The sequence below is a fragment of the Condylostylus longicornis genome, unplaced genomic scaffold, assembly GCF_029603195.1.
Source record: "Condylostylus longicornis isolate FDR11 unplaced genomic scaffold, ASM2960319v2 ptg000163l, whole genome shotgun sequence".
NCBI classification, from domain to species: domain Eukaryota; kingdom Metazoa; phylum Arthropoda; class Insecta; order Diptera; family Dolichopodidae; genus Condylostylus; species Condylostylus longicornis.
Window position 1 is genome coordinate 1984875 of NW_026578131.1, and position 26293 is coordinate 2011167.

A 26293-nucleotide genomic window follows, 5' to 3' on the forward strand; every position below is an offset into this window, starting at 1 on the left:
ACTTTTCCTTAAGTTGTGCTAAATTTATCGCAATGACATCTGACAGTATTTTGAAAATCCTCTTTATACGCTGCATATTATTATATTGAGTCGCATCTGGATTAATTTTACAAACGTTTTAACTTGGGACTGTTAATGATCCAATTGCATTAAGATGGTAAATGTATTCTATTATAAATATACATATATCTACATATGCCAAAACTGACCCTCAATAATTATATGAAATTACAGTTTACATTGTTTATGATATGTACATACATTATAAGAATGTCAAATTTTTATAATACCTTATTAGTAATTATATGAATTAATAATAAATTTTTAATAAAACAAACATTTATCTGAAATGTAACAAAAAATATTTTAACAAGTTTTTATTATATATATAATTATATACAATTAATACAGGCGGCGATTATAATCAAACTGAATTAGAAACTGAGGAATTGCAAGTACATAATGTAAGGATTATGTTATTTTTATGTTCAATTTTATTTATTTAATATTTTCTAAAATTAGATAATTCATATAATTTTCAAACGATTTTTTTTTTATAAAATTTTAAGAAAATTATTTATAAAATATTAATAAAGCATTAACTATATTTTTTTTTTAATTAAATGTACAAATATACAAAATACGATTTTTTCTTTGTTTGTATATTAGAAATATATATAAAGAAAGAAAAAAACTAAAAAAAAGAATATGTACAGTACATTTTCGAATAACAGATGAATCTACAAAAATTTTGACTTTTAAAAAACTGTCAACATGCGACTTCTATATTGTAAAAAAAACGTTTTGAAACCACTTTAAAGCTGATTAAACTTTAAAAATTAAGTATATCAAAACAAAACAAATTTTTCTTTTCAAAACTTAAAATTTAAAAAGTCGATGGTCTTCTTACTTATAAAATATTTTCTTATTTTAATGGAAAATTATTTTCGCGACATCTTCTACTAGTTAAGCAGTTTTAAGACGATGTAGAACGCATAATATTTTAAAAAATAAAACACAATTTTTTTTGAGTCGAACGTAGTATGCCTTAATAAGATTTTTTTTCTATAATATGGAAGTCAGAACGTTCTAATTGCAATATAGAATAAAAATGCTGTTGTGTATGATTCATTTATAATTTTGCAATGAATTTGCGTTAGCATTGTGAGTTTGTTACAGTATATTCTGTATACATATACATATAATTCAATCGAAATTGTACTGTATTTAATTTAAAAGTAATATTCAATTACAATATTTATTTTAGTAATTGTTTTTATATTAAAAGATTAAGTCTATGTATACTTCATATACAAGTACATCATACATAATTTCAAAGCGATATATACATATATTATTGTTTACTATCTTTCTCTATTTTGAAATGCACCTTTTTCCGATTGTTTTTATTAATAATTACTTAATTAAAAATTTTTTTCTTCTGATTTCGTTCGATTTTCACACGATAATCATTACTAAATTCTCTCAGTTTGATTTTTTTTTATTAATCCAAATATTATATGATTATTATGTTTAATATCAAATGTCTATTCGCTTTAAGATACAAATCGCTTAACAATGTTTACGTTACTTACATATATATATATATATATATATATACAATTGCTTTTTTTAATGGATATTAAAGGATATGTATACATAATATTTAAAAAAAATTATTATAATTCTTATTTTTTTTAAATAAATATTTAATATTATTCTATGTACTATAAATATACAACGTTGTAATATAGATATATGCAAAAATAAATATGAAATTTGATTTACATGTGTTAGTCTTCTATGTGTCTATATATACATATATAAGAATTTAATTAAGTAAAATTTTATTATTTGTGACATACAAACATATTCTAATCTGTTCTCTTTTTTTTTTTGAAACGAATATTTTAAATTAATGATAAATTGCATGTCATTTTCATTTTTTTTAAATATTTAATGCAATCAGTTCTTTTATACACACATACTGTTTTAAAAAAACGATTGTTTTAAGTTTTTTCGTATATTTTCTCTTTATTTTTACAATTATTTTATTTTATGTATTTTAATTTTTTTTAATTTTTTTAATATAAACTGTATAGAGTGTGCTTATAGTTTTAGTTTACGGGAGAATTATTTCATATTGACAGTGATAAATAAGGTTATAAGTATTTAAGTATTTTTTTGGTATTGTGACCTACTGTGACATCCGTTTTGCAAATAAAACATAAAGTTGTATTGTAGCACTTTTGTATTGTAGCACTTTTCCCTTCAACAAGTGAAAATACTGCTTTTAAATACAGTCTATGCATATCTACCACACTATTAAAATAGTTTCATAAACGAAACTATTTCTAGGATTGCATATATTTAGGATGAACGATTTATGCAGTCTTTTAAATAAAGCGAAAATTAAAATAAAGAGGGGTTAACATAGTGCTCGATTTTAAGGTTTAATTGTGTGAGTTAAGGAAAATAATTATACTTTTTAATGTCATGGAATTTACCGTTAGCTTTTTACGCTTATAGAAATTTTAAAAATCTTGCGGTTTCGGAAATATAAGGTGTCAAAAATTCAAATTTTACAAATTTCAAGAGGCGATAACTTGAGAGGGGGTGGACATGCAAAAAAATTTTCTTCTAACGAAATGAAGCATTTATTAGTGTCTAAAAGCCCCTAAAATTTCAACCTTCTACAGGCTGGGGTCTAGAAGAAAAACTATATCAAAAATTTGAAAAAAACGGACTTTAGATAACGGTAAATTTGAACGGCCATTTTGTTTTTCTAAAGTTTAACAATAGTATACCGTGCTAGGGGAAGCAAGCCACTGCCTTTCTGCGTTTGCTCTGAGGGCCGATTTTACATTTTTTACCATATTCACGGAACGAATTGATGGAATTTCTTGAAGTTCGATATATGAGTTCTGGTTGTTATCAAAACTAATTGGCGAGCATTTCAGGGAATTCGGGTAGCATAAAGCGAAACTGTACTAAAAGCCAAATGTACATTTTTGTGGGTATGTTAACTAAAAGCTTACTTAAGACCTAAAAATTGGAAAGAAGTATTTAAAAGCATTTTCATAATATTTTCTAACACTTTCACATCAGATTTTTTTAATATATGAAAAATTGAATTCCCTATAATATAGTTAGACTAAAATATGTATGACATTTTAAAATGCTTTTAATATTCTATATAATCGTTAAAATGCAATAAAAATAGAGCTACAATTATGAAGCATATGGTAAAACAGAAATTGGAAATAAAAAAATATAAAAAAATTATCTATTGGAATAATGGAAATAAATAGAGTCTTGGACAAATTAAAAATGCTTATATTATTGAGTATATATATGAAATAGGAATTGGTTATTGATGGTCGTCAAAATTTTCAAAATGTGATATTATGCAAGTTTGGTAAAACATTTAAAATATAAGATAATGCAGAATTGTCAAAATCTTGAAGGTACAATATTGAAGAATTTAAGCATTTTTTGAAAAAATTTTTGAATGACTTTTGCTGTTTTGAGAGTTCACAAACTATGTTCAAACCACATTCTTCGAAGACGTTATAAAATGTGAAAAATATCGAAAAAGTAATATCGACAACGAATATTAAAAATAAATATCATATTTGCAATTTATAAAATTAGCAAAAAAGTTTATTTTTTATTTTAAAATTTTTCATTATTAAAATGAGTAAATTAAGAAAAATTAAGAAGAAAATAATATGACTAATTAAAAAACTTTAAAAAGTCATGTTTTCAAAAATTTTTAAAAAGCCAAACGGAAAAAATAGTTTTTTTTCTTTTGTCAGACTTTAACTGCTGGACCTCAAATGCAGAATCTTTAATTATATACTTACTTTGATGAATTAAAAAAGTTTTGGGATTAAAACGTGAACCGCGATCATTTACATATCAACTAAACCTAAGCACCTTACTAAACCATTGGATTATTTTTTTAGGGCTTTTCTTAGTACCTTTTTCAGTCTTTCTCACAAAATCAGTAAGAAATACGTTTATAATATTATAATTGATATAATTAATTCAAAGTACATTATGATCTACTTTTGATCCTTAGCGCACAGGTCATTAATTAGGCTACCAGCTTGATAAAAAACATACTTTCGATTACTGCTTGCCACTTCAAAAAAATTTTGTTTTTAGATATTCGCTCACATAAAATTGGTAACTTATTAATATCTGAAACAATGTTTCCAAAACTTAAGCTTCAATTTTATATTACTACCTTTATTTACTTTTTGTTTTGCCTTTTACGTGTACCTTTTATTCCGTAACACTGTTGACTGTACAACTATAATTAAGTATGAAATTCTTCGATTGAAGAGAAAATATCATAATCATGGCTGGTTAAATTCAGAATATTGTATCCGCTTTTGTATTGACTCTTTATAATTAAACTTGTTTTAAAGCTTTTGCATAAAATAATATAATACGTGAAAGACCAGGGAAGTTGCCATTGTATAATACAGGTTGCGTATATGAAAATAGCGATGCCATGTTTTGAATGAGTTTTTTCTTGCTTTGTTTATCTAAATTTTAAGTATTTTTATAACAAAATTGTTGTCGGCGTCATTAAGAGTAATGAAAATATGAATTGCTATGTTTTTCAGCATTTGTTTTTAAAACGTAATAATGATTAGAACTTTGAAAATTTAAATTTAACTTAAATTCTTAGAATTTATTTTATAACTGTTCACTAACTGACATATTACTTTTTTATTTAAATAAATTTTTTTCTATAGTTTTTACGATACGAAAAAATTTAGAAAATTAGGTGTATTTAAAATGTGATTATAAGTGAAAGTAGAACGTAAGCAAGAATTTATGCTAGGTTTTTTTGTATATTATATACTTTTACAGATTTATTTTTTAAAATATTTAAAATTAACAAAAATTACGCAAAGGCATGTAGTTGTTTTTTCAATAGGAAATATAAATTGAGGTAATATTTCTTAGAAAGTTATAATTTATTTGTTTAGGAAATCGTATTAGACAACACAATTTTTTTTTCAATTTGCAGTTATTAAATATTATAAAAATTAACATTTTAACTGAAAATTTGAAAATTTTTGGTTCAAAATTTTTAAGAGAAAACTTAAAAAAATCATTAGAAAATGAAAGAAACAAAACCCATACTACCAAAACTATTTATTAACGTTTACAGTTGATCATTATGGCCAATCCTATTATGATAATCGATGGAATATTGAACGTGATACAGATTTAACATCAACCGATTTAATAATTAGTAGTACGGATAGTCGTTATTCCCTTGGTGCAAAACAACTAGATGTTCAACAAAAAAATATATTTAACCGCACAAATCATGATCGACAAGAACAATCATATTATTCACAATCATCACGCCAAATACCAGATACAGCAACAACTGGCCTTTATCCACAACAATATCGTAGTTCACAATTGACAGGAGCTTCATCAAATATATTAAACTATCAACAATCAGTGCCATCGCTGTCATTTACCGGTAATACATTAACATCGATTGGTCAAAATCAATATGCTTCATCAACAGAAGCGACAGCAGGAACTGGAACATCTACTCTACCAAATCCACAAATAGTAATAGGTGAACCAATCATTACCTCATACGATCGTTATACGAATAATGAAACTTCGCATAATCCTTATTGGGATGATACAACATCATCTGCACAAGATAATCGGCGTTATACAGAACGTAGAATAAAGAAAACTGTCCGTTTTGATGGTCATGAAGATGATGATGAAAATGAAACTGCAACCACTATTACTGGACCTACTGCAGCAGTTTCATTAGCTGTTGCTTCATCAAATTCTAGTGGATCAAATACTAGTAGTGGATTATTGCAACAACAGCACCAACAAAATCTAATCACTAGTAATCTTAGTGGTACCGGTTCATCATTAACTGTTAGCAATTTAATTCAAAGCAGTTTACATCAACCTTCATCAATTTCAACTGGAGGTCAAATTTTAATTGGTTCATCCCAACAACAACAGGCTGCTCATCATAATGCATCTACAAATTTAATACACAATTTAGGCGGTTCATTTACAGGAGTTAGCGGTGGTAGCACACAAATGTCAACTGATGATTGGTCAAGATGGGAATCAGAGAGACAAGGTAGTCAAGATTCAGCCACTAAAGATTCTGGAATCGATACAAGCAGTACATTTACAAGTAGTGAAGATTCTAATCGTGGAGATGGCCCAAAGGTACTAATAATAAAAATATTAATAGTAATAGATCTAAAATTTCGATTTAAGAATATTAAAATATAAAAAGAAAATTCATTGGAACAATTTAATATGAAGTGTTAACTGAATATTTTAAATTTAAAAACTAATATAAAACAAACTGAATTTGGGAAATTTAAAAGAAATTTTTCAAGTAAAAAATCTAATATAACATTTCATACACGTATTCATTATGGCGTTGGTCTAAAACAATTGTAAAATATAATTGAATCTGAATTGAATTAAATTGAATGTTTAAAAAACTTTGTATACACATGATTCCAAAAAAAATTATCATCAAGTTTTTGAAGCAAAATTTAATTAAATCCGTCTCTATATAATATATGTATACAGTTTTAGAAAGTTCCTATTATAACTACGTCAAATTTATGTTGCAATTTTTAGAATCTGCCAAAGTTATAGTAATGATTGTTTTCTTTATTTTTATTTTTGGATCGCATATAGTATACATGTATATGCATAAGTGTATATATTTATACGCTCATATATATGTATATGTAAATATGCCGTTGTATTGCGTTTAACTCTATTTCATTTTAATCAAATATAATAGAAGTTGTTAATGCACATATGTATTATTTGTTATTATTGGTAATGGTTACAAGAAAATTAATTACGTTAATTATTCACACTGAAACAAATAATATGTGTACAAATATGTACATTTATATATGTAAGTGGCTGCTACACAAATATTGTATTCAAATAAATTTAAAACTATTTCTGATATTTAAATATTGCTAATATTAACTAATTGTTATTTAAAACTTAATCAATGTATTTAATTTTAGTTTTTATTGCTTACATTTTTGTTTTCTTTTGGAAGACTGCATTTATTTTGTTTTATTGTATATAATTTTACAAATAATTTGATATTTTCCTTCTTTTGTACTTATTGTTGGCAGAAGTACTTAATTTTCACTTTTAATATTTTATTTGTTCATTATTTCTACTTTACTGTTATTGTTAGAAAGCCTTTTTTTTTTACAATTATAATTTGGAAAATTACCGTTTTTTTTATTTATCACTGTTTTAAATTTAATTTTTTATTATTTTTGCGTATAGAAGGAATAGAATCTGGTAATTTTTGAGAGGCGAAATATTAAGATATTATATTATTGCATACTCTGTCTGATTCTGTGAAAGATATTCATATGAACTGATATATTTGATTGCTTCCTCAAATATGTAGTACTTGTATGTAGTACAAACAATGATACTATATACCTATATGAATTCATAATCCGACATAAATTAACTAAAAGTCACATAGTTTTAAGAGTTTTCATATTTTCGTTTAATATATTACAATAATATTAATCGTATATACATATACATACGTATATATATATATATATATATGTATATTTTTATGAGGTAGTATTGAAATTTTTTTTTGTTGTTTTTGGGAAATTTAAGCCTTTTAGTATATACATATATTAAATACATAAAGTATGTACTAAAGTAAGATTTACGGTATATTAAATAATAGCTTTTTAAGTATTTGTATTTAGTTTAGTTTGTATATTGATTATTTAGTATTATATCTATATATTTTTCTTTATTATTTTTTATTTATTATTATATTTTTTGTTATGCTTTATACTCGCATGCAATTACGTAAATAAATTTTTTTTTTGTAAATTTCATAAAGCTTTACATAATTGTACTTATCTTGAGTTGTATTAATTACATAACTATATATTATGTATGTTAATTATTTTTTAATACAAATAGATTTATAGTTTTGCTATAAAGTAGATATTATATACTTATTTAAAAATATTATTAAATATTCAACACAGAACTTGCAGTCTTAACATATTTTTTTAATGGTATTGCGACGAAGTAAATTATTTTTTTCTTATTATATTTATATAGTATAATAATGTAAAAATTTTTTCAAAAGGACGTACTCGTATTCTTTAGAATTTATTTAAGATAAAAAGTGAGATATTTTGAAATCAATAAGTATTATACATTAGTGTTCCGAAATAAGTCAAACGTAGTTTTTTAAAAATGTTAATTTTAGATCAAAAATATTTTTATTTTAAAAAAATATATTGTTATAATCTATATTAAAATATAGCTCTATACATATAGCTTTGTTCTAGAGAAATATTCTTTTTTACTTTTGAATATTTTGCATTAATACAATATTATATATATATATTAAATATTTATTTTGATATTTAAAATAATTTTCGACATAGTTATGTAAATATATATACAATTTAGGAAATATCGTAGTTTAAACTATACACTAGCGTTTATTATTTGAAAGTTATTATATATTTTCTTTTAAAACATCTTGCATGTGTTACTACCCTATATGCTATGTTAACTTACTTATTTGAAATAAATATGTATGTAGCTTTTAATTCAATAATATTTAATTATATTATAAATAAGTAGTAAAGACAAATTAATATTCTATTCTATAATTTCCTTAATTCTAAAATTTAGTGCAAAAAAAAGCATAAGTAACATAATTATTAAAATAAATACTTATTATACATATTTTTTTTATTAAACTAAAAATATATGTATGTACATAGTACATATGTAGTATACATAAAATTTTTACTTTTCAGCAAACTAAAGTATAATCAACAATATTTTTAATAAAGATGTTCATCATCTTTTTATTAAAAAATTTGGCGATTGTAGCAGAAAGTTTTCCCGAGTAAATCGACCAATCTATATACGTATATATATTATAAGAGATTAACACTTAAAAGTTCGAAAAAAACCTTGAAGTATGAATATTTTATACAAAATTTCAAATTTTTCATCTTTTAAAAACCATTGAACCTATGAAACTCAATCAACTAACAAAAAAATTTTTCATATTAGTGATAAGATTCATATTTAAGTAAAATACATACGTAATTAAAAAAATTTCTAAAGAACATTTCTTAGACTATATTCAAATCGCGAGGGGTATGTATGTGTATGTAAAGTATGGTATGCTAGATTAAAGTCAGACAAGAAAGAAAATATTACGTACATATATCTTAGTTTTTAATACGAAATTTTGAATGGAATGAAATATCAACAGTTTTAGGAATATCTTTGTATATATAACTAAGGATTAGCTGTCTAAGGGGAAATATATAACGTGTAGATTCTTTGAAAGCAGTTTTTCGTTCTTTCATTTGATTAACCTTAATTTAATTTTAATGGTTTGAATAAATACACAACGTATATTTTTTAAATATTGAAAAACAAAATTTTGTAATTAAAGGTTTTTTTCGTTACTTTGAGAATTGCCATTGGTCAAAGAAAAAGTTCATCATGACATCATGAACAGTTAAATTACTATTTGATCGAACAATCTATTTACTGCAAAAAGCCAAGGCTTTCGTAAAATTTCAAAATATTTTAGCAACAGCAAATATATTTTAAATATCGAATATTAAATATGCCGAACCTTGCTTTAATGACAGATTAATTTTGACATAATGACAGATATATGTTGTCATCAAAGGATTATAAGTGTGCATTCAAATTGTTTCGCTAAAAATAAGAAGTATTTTGCTTTTCTTGTCAAATTGTTCATTTTTTAGAAAAATCCCGAATTAACTCAACAAAAAACAATAAATAAATATTTCTTCTGTTCTATTTAAGTTTTATAAATGTTTTTTTTCTATATTATATAATGTGTTTATACACATGTATGATGCGTATGGTGTTCTGTTGTACTAAAAACTATCTTGAATTTTGATATTTGTAACTTTTGTAAACTTTTTGTACTTTATATATTTATCCTATTTTTTCAAATATTTTACTTACATACAATACATATTTACTATTTTTTTAATACTTATTACATATGATGTTAAATAACATTTTATTTTAAGAAAAAAAAACGTCAAATTTTATTTAGATTTTAAGGATATTTGTATATGTATTTGTTAAATAATAATATTATATTGTATAAAATAAAAGTATATCAGTACACAAAAATTTTATAAAAAACAAGTGTCAGAAAAAACTTCAAATTTTATTTTGATATTTGAAAAGAGAAAAACTTACATAATTATAATAATAGTGAATAGCAGAGCAAATTAAGCCTAGGAAAACATAAATTGTTATAAATATTTAATTTTGTTATTCTATTCTAGTTTAAACATGTATATGATTTATGATACATAAAAACTATATATTTTATGAAATATATACATTACAATACATACATACATATATATATATATATAGAATCCTGTTAATTGGCAAGTATCAGCTGATAATACTCGTATGATTGGTCATATGATATTAAGAAAAAATTACGATGGTGAAGATATATTAGGTCTTAAAGTAGTCGGTTGTCAATCTCCTCGTTCAAATACAGGTAGTAGTACCAACACCGCTGGTCGCGGTGCACTTGTTGAAAAAGTTAAAAGGGGTTCAGTTGCTGATTTAGAAGGACATATAAAACCAGGTAAATATAAATGTTAATTAAGTTCATTAACCGCATTAGAACAAAAATGACAAAATTTTGTTTAATTTTTTAATTATTCAAATAAAAATTTACGAGTTTTTTTAGAATTTCATTAATTATTTATTTAAACTTTTGATAACTTCATTTTACGACATAACAGAAAGTAACGCTCATTACAAGAAAATTACATATAATTTTTGGTTAAAAAAAATTTAAGGAAACATTCACAAACGTTAGAAATAATAATTCTTTAAATTTAGTAGAAACAGTTTTTGAATATTTTAATAAACATGTAGTTTTCAAAACGGATATTAATTGTACCTATGTATGTACCTAATAAATTTCTATAAAAGCTCCTGTGAAATATAGCTGGTTAAGCAAATTGAAAGAAATAATTTTTAACAAAAAATTTTAAACGAATAGTTGAAGCTAAATCTTCTTTAAGCCAATATTATAAAATTCCTAAATAAAATATCAATATTTATAGAAGGTACATCAATTCCAACTATGAAATAGCTTTTTCAGAGACTGAGTCTACAGTTGTATTCATTTTAATTTTCATTTTTTGTACAAAATTTGAATAAAATATAGTTTTTAGTCTTTTTAATTTAATTAAAATCAATTTCAGATTTTAGTAAATATTAGTATAGAAAGAAAATTTTCTTGTAATAAATATAAATCTACAAAATGATAATGTAGCTTTTGTTATTTATTAAATGTGAGCACATCTACATTTCGATTTTTTTAGTTTATTTAATTTAGGAATTAAAAAAAAATTAGTTTAGATGTATTTTTTTCAAATAGATTGCCTTCAATTTTTATTTGTATGCAATATCGTCACGTGTATGGTAGAATAATTAATCTAGCCTTTTCAAAATTTTCACCTGAAAATTTCAAATAAGTGACTTTTCTTAAACTGCCGTTTACTATGCAAAATCTGTACATGACAAAAGTTTAGCCAAAAGTTAAGGTGAAAATTTCTTAAAGATGGAAAGTAAAAATTAAACCTCATACCCTTCAAGAAATACTCAATAGGATTAAAACCACCACAGATACCTTTCCGACGAATCGTCTCCCAGCTCACTAGATGCTCTGGTGCAAAAGTTAGTAAAGTTTTAAGATTTGATGGGAGACAGGCAAAAGGTTTAGACCAAACATTTTATTTCCGTATGCGTGTAGAAAAAAACCGTAAAACCTTCACTGACACTTAAAACCAAAAATGGTATAGTGAACACAAAAAAAATGATGTTGCTGTAAAGATAGATAACAAGAAAAAATAATAACGCTTTTTTTTTTATTTGCGTAACAAACTCAAAAAGAGCCATAATTAATAACATAAATTACAAATTAATTATTTTTAATTGTTATGACATGATAAAAAAGTTTTTCCTTTTTTGTTGTTAAATTTAGTAAAATAAGGTAAAGTAGTAGTAATAAAAAAACTTAATTCAAGTGAAGTCAATATAAGGATATTTCTCTATATCTGAAGGGAGTCTCTATGTGTTTACATTCTCTCAGCAAGTGACTAGCGAGAACTCGATCTCCAGAAGATACTCGAATTTGTCAGAAGAATACATCGCGAGAGAGCACTTTGGGAGTACGAGTGGAAGGGAGGACACAATCAATCCACTTTCAGGGTCGATTTCAGTTTTTCAGGGTTCAAGTTTTTTCTTTATTATTCCAGTAAAGCGGCCTTAATATGAACCTAAACTTTTTTTCACACCATGGTTTCTCACATAACTGAAAAACATCGCTATATCTGCTATACGTTTTTCCTGTACGTTATTGTCTGGTCAATTTTTCCTGAAACGGGTGACTAAATATTCTCAAATAATTTGTAGTTTCTTTTATAAACTATGCATGTAAGGTATGAATTTTTCTTTTGTTTTTTTTTTTTGTTATTTTAGACATTTTGCCTATTATTAATTCTTCTAATAGGATCCTTTAAAGCTCCGACTGCTCACAAATTAAATATTAAATTGCATAGTCAGTACCACATAAGATTAAGAAAAATAAAAGAGAGACGCTTTACTTATACTCAAATTGCCATATTTGTAGATTCAATGTTCTACTGCACACGTTAAAAATGTGTGTATATGTATGTACATAATTATAACTACAATATTACTTAAAAGTAATAAATATTTTGGTTAAATTTTTTAGTTTCATACAAAAATAGTGTATTAAAAGTCTAATCAGGTTATTAGGCACTTGTGGTAACAAATGCAGTACATAGGTTACATATTGTGTTACTTTGCTAAAATGCCGTTCAATGTATAAATTAATACAAAGTTTTTTTATAATTAAATACTGCAAAAACGTGAAAGTATTAATGTGACGTTATACATACTGCCTCCCTTGAATTTAAAACGAGTAAGTTTATCAATTGGTGGTGCACCTGATAAAAATTAGGTCAACTGTTACTTGACGAACATTCGTAAGGGTATCATAGAATTACGAGTAGGCACGGTTTACTCAGTCTTTACCTGTTTTTATGTAAAAAGGAAGCATAAAAAAGTTAAGTAGGCTTGCATTTTGATATTATTTTGAAAATATGTTCTGCAACTTTTTAAAAAATTTTTCCAATATACGAGTTTCTTTTTTTAGAATGTAATAATTTTATATTTTTAGATTTTAATAATTGTTACAAAAGTTTTTCTGAAATGAAACTAACATGATTATAACCGTTACATTTAGAACTATTTTTTTAAGGAATGGAATAATGTAAAGTTTTACTACTTGACGATTTGATTTAAATTTTTGTTTAATTCGTTTTTTTTTTTGCGAATGTCATTTAAAAAACCGGTTTTCTAATTAAAATTTATTAAATTTTAATTTTTGAATTTACGTTTGAACATTAATGCTCTTTTATAGAAGATGTCAGGTTTTTCTTTAGCCCTAAATCATGTACAATGACTTTTATTTCACTATGTAGAGGCTTCAATTGCTTGAGCTATATGCCATGAAAACTGAAATGAGAATTGTGTTGTATGAGTTTATATTTATATTTACAAATAATTTATATTTCTTGACTATACAAACATATACGCTGCTAATTAAATCTTTGTTTTTTTAAATATTCATGTGTACATACAATGAATGAATTTTTAAATATTATTAACATTACAGGTGTCAGAATAACTAATTTATTATGTTATTATATTAAAATGAAAAACTCCAAATTTAATGTTTGTTCTACTATGTTAAAACCAAAAATGTGTAAAAAAAATAAAGAAAAACTACAAAACCTTTTTTTATTTGGGTCAATGAAAGAGAGCAAATCGATAACGGTTATTAAGGTTATACATATATATGTTTGCCTGTACAAATACAATCATATTTTTCGATTTTTCGTACAAATTTTAATACTTATATGCAACGTTACCATGCAAATGTTATATACCATTTTTATTGATAAACGAAAAGAAGGCAGAAATAAAGTAAAATACATAAATACCTAATAATAAAAATTAAAAGCTGTAAATATTTATGTATGTTTGTGAACATTTTGTGTTTGTATGCGTTAGTATCAAGGAGAGTATGAAAATAATATAAGTGCGCGATGTATGAAAATACGTATGTATGTATAGATAATACCAATCAATAGAAAAATTTAATAAGAAATGTCACTTTTAAATTAATCAAATTTCTATGTACATACAAACATACATATATACATAATGTATGTTTATTCTTTTAAATTCACGATTCATTCACTAATCGTTAGCTCTCTTTCCTTTTCTAATATGGCATTGTTGATAATACATATACATCGAGTATGTCAAAAATTTAAAGCAGTCATAACATGCTTGAAAAGTTAGAGTGGCTATATTTATAACCTAGATGCCGATGCTTCTGATGCAGCTCGTTCAGGAGACCATCCAGAATAAGGATCTGTATCAGACGAGGCGATACCGCACCCTGTGGGAATCTCCTGGCCACATATATTCTTATGGTCTTTTTTCTCGCCCTTAACCTCTGCCGCCCTTGTAGTCAACATTTTACCCATCCATAACGAGGTGTAGTCCGCTTGAGTCCCGTCTATTGCATCATGCAAATGTTGCCAACATCTAAGAATGCGAATATCTCTTTTTCTCCGTGTTCAAACGTTCTTCTTAGAACACATGTTAGTCGATACAAAGCGGTCTCCGTAGATTTTCCCGGCTGGCATGCCTGCTAATCACCATTTAATGGGTTCTCCAGCAAGACCGACGTTTTAATATGATTATCTACTACTTCTTCTATGCTCTCAATGACGTAGGCGTTAAGTTCCTCTTCCGGATCTTGGGCATGAAAATCACTCGGGTCAACGGCCAGGATTTGGGAATATACCTGAGGGCCAAGTTGTTCCTAAATACTGATATAAGGTGCGGCTACACCACTTCTAGTCTATCACATCTACTATCGCGATATCACATCTACTATCGGCGCCTTAAAGATTGGGAAGTACCAAATGCTTTCCTCACCCGTACGGTTAGTATACATAAGTGCTGCCATCTTCCAATCTTCCCGGCCTGGTGCCCAATATTCGGGCGAAACAAAATCAGGGCTCTACCCCTAAAGGCTATATTGACTTTTGTATGGAGTTTGTAAAATTTTGCGTTGATTTAGACATGTCCGCCCGTGTGTTCGTCTGGTCATACGATTATTTAAAAACTAATAACACAAACATCATCAAACTAAGCAAATAATAAGCTAGCTGCGCAAAATTTTACAGTCCTGGTTCTAACTATAACCCATAGCTATCCTTGAAGTTCTTATATAATGACCTAACAGGTTCGGCTACCTGCCATATACAACTGTAAAAGCTAATTTCAAATATTCGGAAAAATAATATATTTACATTCATGAAACTTGGGTGTCGAATCCTAGGTTGATATATCCGGGAGTTTTTAAGGACAGATCCGAGTGACTGCCACATAACCATGAAAGCTAATTCTAAATTGCCAAGATGCAGGGGTATAATTCAGTCGGTCTAGTTCGACTGAAAAGTTTTTACTTGTTCTTATTTTGTTTGGTTGTCATTTTATTGAGAAAACTTGGCACTTAGTTTTAAATAAAATTTATTATTGCTATAAGATTAAGATTGAAACGAAAGTAATAAAAGAGTAAAAATAAAATTGCATGATATGTCGCGAATAACTTTACAGTATATTGCTTCGTGAATTATATGATTAATTTTTTAATAACATTTTTGGAAATAATTATAAAAATTAAAATTTTTTATAATATATTCCTACCAAATTAATATATGGGTAATGCACGTCGCTTAAATAGCAATAATGCATAATACGTATAATGTGCAAGGGAAAAGTCTGTGCTTGCAGTTGATTATAGCAAAAGTTTTACATTATAAAATATGTGTGTATGTTTATAAATACATACATACATAAATACTCGTAGATAATGAGGTCGTTTTTGGTCTTCGCCAAAATTTCTCAAAATTGTTATTACTTTATATTATATGAAATGAATATTATATATATTCTATATATGTATAATAAGTTCTATAATACTTTGAACAAGCATGGACTACAAATTTTAATAAAATTTGTCATTAGTGTTAACTTCAAAATCGAAATTATACAAAACTTAATATTGTGTTCATCAAAATCCAAAACAAAATAACGAAAACAAAAATGTAAAATTTTGATTATACTTATATGTATATGTATATATATATGGTGTGTGTATATAAAATAAAATAATTAAAGGTGATGAAGTTATTGAATGGAATGGTCGTTCTTTGTACAATAAATCTGTTGAAGAGGTTTTTGATATTATAAATGGAAGTCGACATGAACCCCAAGTTGAATTAATTGTGTCCAGATCGCTAACAACTAATCGAAGAGCTGCACAAACATCTTGGCGACAATCTCATTCACCGACACACTATCACAAAAAAGGTATTACATGTACTTCTATAATAATAAACATACATACGAGTACATATATATTGTAGAATTAATTATTGAAATATTTTGAGAATATCAGTATTATTACGACATAATTTGTATGAACATACATATATAGGAAAACTTGATGATAAAAATTGTATTGAATTTGCGTTATTAATTGAATAATACTGATTGAAAACTTTATGCATGAATTAATGACATCAATGATATATTCATATGTATGTTAAATTAAAAGTTTCATGAAAATGTGGAAAGCAACAGTATTAAGACATAAAAGCTTTGAATAAAATAACATTAAATCATATTTGAACATCACTGAACACTATTTCAACACAACTGAACAGTCACACAACCCTTCTTATAAAAATTAATTCTTTACATTACAGTTTAACTTTTTATTTCTTAAATAAACAATTGCATATACTCTTAAAATACTTTTCTTGTTATTATTATCGTATTTTCTGTTATTTAATTTGATAATTTTGTAAAATCATGACAAATTTTAAATGTTTAAAAAAAACATACAAAATAAGTATTAATTTTTTTTTTATTAATTACATTAATTAATATTACAATATTTATATTAAGTTGGTGAATTAGCTATAATTTTCCAAAAAAAAAGAAATCAGAATTACAATTTTGCATATACATACATACATACCTTTATATACATATATATATATATATATATATATATATATATATATATAATATATATATATATAGATATATAGATATATATATATATATATATACTATATATATATATATTATATGTATGCATATATGTATGTATATATATGTATGTATATATACAAAATATGTTTTTATATAGAATCTAAAAACGCAAATATTACAATATAATATTATAATTTATTATATAATTTAGCTGACACAATCGAAATTCATCGAGACAAACCGAGTGTACTAATAACCTCACCTGGTTCGCCAGATTTACAATCATCCGGGCGGCAAACTAGTATTAGTGGTGTTGGTGGTGGTGGAAGTGGCCGTTATTTATCTGGGCAAAGATTAGTACCAAGTGGTATTCAACCATTGCCACAACCACCACCACCATCAACATTAACTACAGCAAACGTGGGTGTGGTACAACAACAATATCATCATCTTTCGCAACATTTTCACCATAATGCGGGCCATTATGGCTTACTCGGAAATGTACATAACGAAACAAATGTTGATGGACGGGTACAGCTGAAATTAGGATATGATAAAAATACACTACAGTTTATTGTTACTTTAGTGTGCGCAGCTGGCTTGACACTGAGAGGAAATGGTACTGCAAGAAATCCATATGCAAAGGTTAGTTCAATAAATTTTTGCTATATAATTTTTTCATCTTCGTATCAACTATAAATGATATTTTATAAATTTTATATAAGGCAGCATATTATTTTTAGCATATTGCTAGCAATGTTGGAATTAAATGCATATAATATGCTTTGCGTAAATATTTATAAAACATCTATCTTCTCTAAGATAAAAATTAAATGAATAAAATTTTTCCACAAATAAATTTTTGCAAGGGATTTAGAATAGAGCAATTTTTATTTCTGGAAGAAAAATTTTGTTTACCCCTACAAAACTTATTTGGCTATATTTCCCAAGTATAAAAAAAAGGCATTTACCGTTACCTTTCTGCATAGCATGGCATTTACCGTTAGCTTTCTGCATTTATATAAACTTGGAAAAGCTGGCAGCTTCGCAATTATAAGGTGCAAAAAATTCGAATTTTCCAAATTTCAAGAGGTAATAACTTGAGAAGTAGAGGAGGTGGGAAAATGCTTTGGTTTCTTTAAACTAAGTAGTCAAAAAATTGGATTTTTTAGGTCTTTGAGGGGTTATTACTTTTAGAGGAGGGGAGATAGGTAAAAATTTTCTTCTGCCGAAATAAGTCTTAAGTAAAGATCTATGATGTTTCTGCAAGTGTGTAGAAGTTTTGTAAGCAGACACACGGACAGAGAAGCGGGCGGACACAAGTTATAATATTATTACGAAAAGAAAGTAAAAGAAAAAGTAAAAACCTTAAATTTGAAGACTATTTTAAAACCTTCTAAGCCAATTAAATCGTGATTGTTGAATCTCTTAACTTGTTCAGATATTTTCAGAATATAGCCTCTATAAATAAGAAAATATTCACTTTTTGTTTTTCCATTTTTTGAAACTTTAAGACTTTATGCTAAACTAAATACTTTGGTTATATACAAAGAAGAAAATGTTGGCAGAAAATCGGAAAATATAATTATATATTTTGATTGAAACTGTTGTACACCCTGTGTAATTTTCCCCTTAAAATGTTGAATAAGATTATTTTTAAAATTTGATTCTTTTTTCAAAATTTTGAGATTAAATTTTGCCATATACATAATTATTTTTAAATGTAATTTTAATAAAAATTTGATTTATACACTAAATTTTATTTTAGGTTTTCCTTTTGCCAGACCGCGGTAATAAATCGAAACGACGAACTAAAACTCTAGCAAATACTTGCGAACCACGTTGGGGTCAAACATTCGTTTATACTGCTTTCAGACGTTCAGATTTAAATCATCGATATTTAGAAGTATTAAATATAATTGACATTTATTTAAAAAATTTTCATATTTTTATTCTAATAAGATTTGTTATATACATATTTATGCAAAATATATTCTTAAACAAATTTTAGATAACTGTATGGGATTATATCCGTTATGGTGCCAACGAATTTTTAGGAGAAGTTTTAATTGATTTGACGCAACATATATTAGATGATGAAGCTGAATGGTATCCCTTATTAAATCATCAGGAATCGAGTCATATCGTAGGTTTCACTCTCAAAAAAAAAAAAAACAAAAAAAAGTCAAACGACATAACAAAAAAAGAAAACGAATAAAAAGATTTAAAGTAAAATCTGAAGGCATATATAAAGTATATAATATTTATATATATATATATATATATATATATACATATAAAATATAAAATATATAAAATATTAAGTTATGCATCTCCAAATTTATGTTATATATATGTATGTACTTTTGCGTAATAACATAATTATAATATATAGTCATTTCGTAATACAACATCAAATATTGTTAGTTGATAGGTACTTGATTTAATTAAATGTTCAAATTATTTATATATAAAATTGAACACATTTATGTACATATATATACGTACGTTAAATAAATCAATAAATTATATAATATTCGCATATTCATGATTTACAATAATATATTCGCCATGGATATGTTTTTAACTCATATGCATACCTACCATACAAATGTATATGTAAATATTAGATAATCATAGCATATATATAAATATTAGATAAACATTTAATAGAAAGGATATTTTATTCAATTAAATATGTATATATCATTAATATACAAATTTTAAATAAGAAGTAGAATTGTAGAATAGGTTTAATTATTTTTTAAAACGAGTAAATTACATTTACTAAGGAGTCAATTGCGGAAATCTATCCAGAATCGAATTTATTCAATAATGGCTGTTAAGATTTCTATCACAGTATTGCGTAAGTCTTTTGAGTAAGTCTGTTAAATGAAATCGCCTTCCATAAAAGTGTGACGTTTTATGAGTTATTCGACCTTTTCAAGATGAGTAAATTTTGATTACGGTCGACTTGCGTAATTGAATCCAAACATATAGTATTTTTTAAAACAAATGTTTATGAAATTTTTTGGATTTCATATAAAGAATACCTTCGACGGTTTCATATTGTGTGTGTTGGCATCTCTGTTATTATGAAAAATATATTGAGTGTAAAAAATGAATAGAATTAACAATTAGTTGATTATGTAAATGAAAAAAATACATTTGTGTAAATATGATACAAATAAAGTCAACTGCCTCCTTAATTTTATTATAGAAACATTTAATCTATGTACTTTTGATTTATTATTACTTATTTGCTTTATTTTATTAAACTTTTTGATAAATTTAATTAATTTTTTCTTTACTTTTTTGTTAATCTTAAAAATGTAAGCAGTTCTATGATTGCTAGACTCTAAATAGATTCAGATATTAATAAATAAATGGAAAGATTTATTTCCAAAATTTGTTATTTATATCGGGGATATATACATACATATATATAACGCGCTATTAAAAATTCTATTTCCTACTAGTAAATTCTGTTTTAAAATTTCAATTCAATTGGCTGAACTGACTAATGAGCGAACTAATTAAACCAATTTAGGAACTGGTTACATGTGCAGTTCCCTAGATATACATTTGCCAATAACTTATTATTGGTATAAATAAAATTAATTACCTTTTTTTTATTTATTATTATAAAAAAATTTTCTTATTATGTTTCTAGAATTTATTTACTTTTAGTTTCATAAATTTCTATACTATTTATTATTTTCCAACTAATTTCGGCCTTAACGTCATCAGACTAAATATTACTCAGTAATACGTAAAGGTTGAAACGTAGTCCCTGGCGTAACGGTGGAAACTAGTTTGAAAGAAAAAGATTTTACAAATATTATAAGAAAAATTTTTCAATAAAAATAAATAAAAACTTTTCACAACAAAGTTACGAGGATTTCTATAAGAAATACTAAAAACAATTACAACTTAATTTTTTTATTAAGTTAATTTTGGAGATTCGTTGTTCTACACATATTTTCCAAATTTATTCAATTCGAATATGATGTATTCATTATAAGCCTAAAGAGCCACTAAATGTCGTATATTTACTGATATAAGTCAACCAGTTGAATTGGGTTTACACTGAGTTTATAAAAAAACTAATAATAACTTTGAATTTGATTAAATCATTAACAACATGTATAATTTTAATTAAAAAACCATTAAAATATGAATACATAAATATGTTTTCCATTTAACGTAAACATTTTATTATGATGATTGTTTTCACGTTTTACTGATATTTAAATTATAATAATATAGCATAATAATACATTTCAAGTAATATTAAGTACTAATTGCAGAATTTTGTTATAATACAGTATTATTTCAACTCAATCTATTCATGAAAACACATTGAAATTTTATTTAATTTTTAATTGTTTTTAATTTTTCTTAAATTAATCATCTTCAACTTAAATAAATAAACTTCTGATGATTATTTTAAAAGGCTTTTTACATATATATATACATACAAATACAAGTATATTAAAATATACTAAAATAATAATATTATAATAACGATGATTTTGGAAGAGTTAGAAATTGCACTTCCTATAACGGAAAGGATGTACAGTTTTTATGATAATTAAATAAAACATTTTTGGGCTCTTTAAAAATATTAATCTTTGTATATAGTATACATAACATGTGTACATTTTAAAACACAAGTATAAATTTTATTTGCTTCTAATTCGAAATAACTTTCAAAATTATCACATTCCTATATAAAAAAATAAGTTAAAGAAAACACACAATTTTGAATAAAAAATAACGTAAAAAAGAAGAAAACAAACAACCAAGTACTTATCCTTGTAGTTACGTAAAGACGATCCTGGTGAAATGGAAATTATATTAACGCCGACTGATCATTTATCACCACCAAGTACAACATCACGCTTAAGTGACTCAGACACAACATCTGAGTGCGATATTGATGGAATTACAACTGGCCGTGATGGTGCCAGTATATCATCACTAGGAAGCTCATCTAGCCCACCGCCAGAGGTAAAAACAAAACTAATAAGAGACTATAATCTATAAAGTATTAAAATAAGAAATAAAAAAACAGAGATACAAAAACGCCAAAAAATTTTATTTCTAGTTTCGTGTTTTGTTTTTTTCTTGAATATAATATAAATGTAACTGTTGTTTGTTTCTATACCCTTTAATTCTATAATCCATTGTACACAGACATCTTTATGATCTTTACAATAAAAACAAATTTGTATTTCTTAGTATCTTCAATTTCTTTTTTGTAAAATTTCTTTACCGTGCTATTTTTCTCTCTTCTACTGTATATGATTTGTTCTGCAAACAAAAATCTTTTAATATGGTCTGTTTGTAGGCTGTACTGTACTATTGTCTGCGGTGGATTTGAAGAATTTTTATTAACTTGCAATTTGTTATTTTTGTGTGCTATTTATAATATATATTTTAAATATAATGCATATACATACATAAATGGCAATCTAAAATCTTAGTGTGCAAATTTTTTTTCTTCTCTTGAACTATTAATTACTTCTGTTGTAATTGTATATTGTACACTTTATATTATATACATTCATGAGTGTATAATATATTTTAACGTGTTATCTGTAACGTTATATTTTTTCTTTATCATTTTTCGCATTATTTTATTTTTTGTCACATATTTTTAGTTTTGTGGAGTATAAAGTCATTGCCATTATCCTTAATAGAAAAATTATTATAGTTTTTATTAATATTCCCATTTTCATAATAGTCATCTATATATTAATTTTGATAGTTTTTATGTCTCACATTGTTTCTTGTTCATATAACAGTTCCCATCAGTGTGTTTTTCAATATTATTCATTTAAAATTGTTAAAATATATTGTTGTCAACACTTTTATTTTCTATCATTATTTCATAATATAACACAAAATTATGTTTTCAATGTAAATACATATACAAGATCGCAAGTACGCCTTTGTACGTATATTAATTTATACATATAAAAAAATATTAAAAATTTATACATATTTTACTTTTATAGAATAGTTTGGTTTAACTAAAAAGCCTTATCTTTTGAGTGCGCATTATAGTAATCATCGATCTTACAAACTGTCGACGTCAAAGTGCAGATTTTCATTACTTACTTTTCAAATAAGTAACTTAAATACAGATACTTAAAAATTGCAGTAAAACGTTATTAATATAAGTTCAGCTCATTTGTTCTAATTGCTGAAATGTGCAGCAATACAATATTACTGCAATTTTGAAGTCACGGATAGTGAGTTAATTGATTTAAATTATTTTACATATGTACAAACATATGTATGTGTGTATATAATTTTGTATAGTTTGTCGTTTGAATTCGAATGGAATTTCAAATTTGTTATAACCTAAAATACACTCAAAAAAATAATTTAATTAATATGCAAAGTTTTAAATGAAAACTGAGTTTGTTGCCCTATATATATTTATAATAAATAAGGGTTAAATTTTTATGTATCATGTATTATGAAAATCTAATAATAAGTGTAGATACATATGTAGGTGTAAATTGTTTATTAAATTATTAAAATTTATTTATAAAATTAACAAAAGTCAATTGGAAAAATTTAAAATAATTATGCAATATAGCTAGTATTCGACTATTATGTATAATAAGACTAAGGAGATCAAGTAATTGTGATATCCAACAATTATAAAAATTATATCAGGAACAATATTAAAAAGGGGTTGTTAAATTTTAGCCTTTATTTATTCAATATTGTTTAAGAACTAATTTAATATTCAATTTTAAATTAAGATTTTAATATTTAGAAAAGATAAATATAATACAATATAATTACTAATATACGTTTAACAACAATATGTTAGAGTGAAACCAATAACAAAATTAAATAAAACATTATTACAACAAAAGTAATGTTTAATTGTACGATGAAGTTCTTTGATAACCAAGTAGCAAATTGTGAACTACATTTTCAACATACAATTAAGAACAAATTTATTTTTTAAAAAAATTATTTTAAGAAATCTAATATGCAAAATTAATTTTTACAATGAATATTAGAAATTAATATGTAAATTATGTAAATTAAATATTGAATTTTTTATTTAATTACTTACTGTTTACAATATGCTTATACTTATTTATACTCGTGTGTTATGTATGTTTACAATGTACTTATTCATACTTACGTAAATATTGAAATATTTTACAATAACATTCCGCAATGTATTTATAATACGCAATATATTTTTGATTACGTTAACAAAAATTATGATATCAAATATTATTAAGCCTTAGTTGTGTCCTTGAATGCCGAAATTGTGAAGAAAATGTGAAGGAATTGTCTGCAGCCACGTTTCGCTTTAGCCAAAGTTAATTGTGATATGCAAAATAAACTTCAAAGGATTATCCAATAAAAGAGAAAGGAAGAACAACAAAATGAAAATATTAATAAATAATAACAATTTAAAAAAACCAGCACCTTCCACTCGCCCTCCTCCTACTCGTCCCCACACGTCCTCACCCGAAAACCTACCACCCTTTATCTGCATTTAAATAAAAACCGTACCGTAAATGCCGTGGTATACATTCATTGTATTTTATATAAATTGGTGAAATATGCTGAAATATTTCATTAAGTATAAGAATTATTTTTATTGTAAATAATACAATAACGTTTGTATGTAAATAAAATGTAAAAAATTGGAAGATTTCAAAAGTTATTTCAATTTTTCAAGCGTAATTTGTATATTATTTGTAAAAAAAAACTAATTTTAAAAGAAATTTGTACAACAGAACAAACAAAATATTTAAACAGTAGTGCAATTTAAATTTATGTACATAAAAGAACAGAAATTCAATGCAAAAATATTCTTTTATAAATACGTATATAAATATTTCTGTTTAAATAAAAATATAGCTATAAAAACCATTTGCAATTATATAGCGCAGAATAGAGCGGAGTAGAGTATTAAAGAAAAAAATTTTAAAAATAATAAGAATTTTTAAAATTAAATGAAACTAATAAACACTTTAACAAACAATATGTATATGTTACATAAGTAGTAAAAATTATTTAAACACATTTGCATTATATACTATACAAATTTATGTTAAAGACTAATAGCATCTACACATATTTATTTCAAATGTTCAAGATTATTTGTTTGAATTTCCCTGCTTTAAACAATATAATTTTCTATATTATGTTATTTTTCCTCTTCAAAGTTCATTGTTTTATAGTAGAACTACATGAGCATGAAATATATCGAAATATTTTATATATGTATTATCAAAATTAGAACTCAAAAAATATTATTAAATAAAATAATTAGCATTTGTAGTCGTTAATAATTTCCAATACAACAAGAATTTCTCAAAGTGATCTTCAAATAAATTCATATGCACATATCTTTTACAAAAATTGATGTATGAATGACAAAAATTTAAGTAAAAATCGGCACCTGTTTCAAACTATGAATTTAATTAAATTTTTTTTACAGAATATGTCAAATTTTTATTTTGAATATTTGTTGTCAAAAATAAAAATTAAAATAAAATCGTGTAATCTCTTACCATTTCATTTTCATAATTAAATTCAACAAATTAACTTATTAGTTAATTATTTTTTATTGTCGTGACTTTCTGTTACGCATGAAATTATAAAGAAATGAGGAAGATCCTTAGAATCCTTAAATGCAATGCTTATAGAGGCATTTGAAAAAGTCAAAGGGATGAACAAAAATTATCATTCATATACAATAATGGAAGATTGTTAATAGTTGTACACAACACATAGCATACATTGTATTGTATAATATCAACTACATATACAAAAGTTTTTATGTGTATATTTTCGATTTTTGTTTTATTTTATATGTATGTACATATGTACATATAAGCTTGTAGAAATTTTGAATTTGTTTTCCTAATTTGTTGCAAATATTTTATCGTTGTCACGTCAAATTAATGTGTTA

General features: G+C 24.9%; 1 protein-coding gene across 18 annotated transcripts in view; it reads left to right on the plus strand.

The window, feature by feature from the left end:
• LOC129616220 (uncharacterized) overlaps nucleotides 1–26293 on the plus strand; it is a 90373-nt gene that overhangs the window by 34901 nt on the left and 29179 nt on the right. For 14 of the 18 annotated variants that reach the window (XR_008697522.1, XM_055531736.1, XM_055531738.1 and 11 more), the window contains 7 exons: nucleotides 5192–6246; nucleotides 10510–10732; nucleotides 16447–16638; nucleotides 17540–17973; nucleotides 19097–19234; nucleotides 19340–19474; nucleotides 22153–22341. Coding sequence is in view for 17 of the 18 variants with exons in the window: in XM_055531736.1 (XP_055387711.1) it covers nucleotides 5192–6246; nucleotides 10510–10732; nucleotides 16447–16638; nucleotides 17540–17973; nucleotides 19097–19234; nucleotides 19340–19474; nucleotides 22153–22341 (2366 nt within the window). In the remaining variant the exon portion in view is untranslated. Of the gene's footprint in view, nucleotides 1–411; nucleotides 465–5191; nucleotides 6247–10509; nucleotides 10733–16446; nucleotides 16639–17539; nucleotides 17974–19096; nucleotides 19235–19339; nucleotides 19475–22152; nucleotides 22342–26293 lie in introns of all 18 variants that reach the window. The other 4 variants (XM_055531750.1, XM_055531752.1, XM_055531753.1 and 1 more) reach the window with 3 other exon arrangements.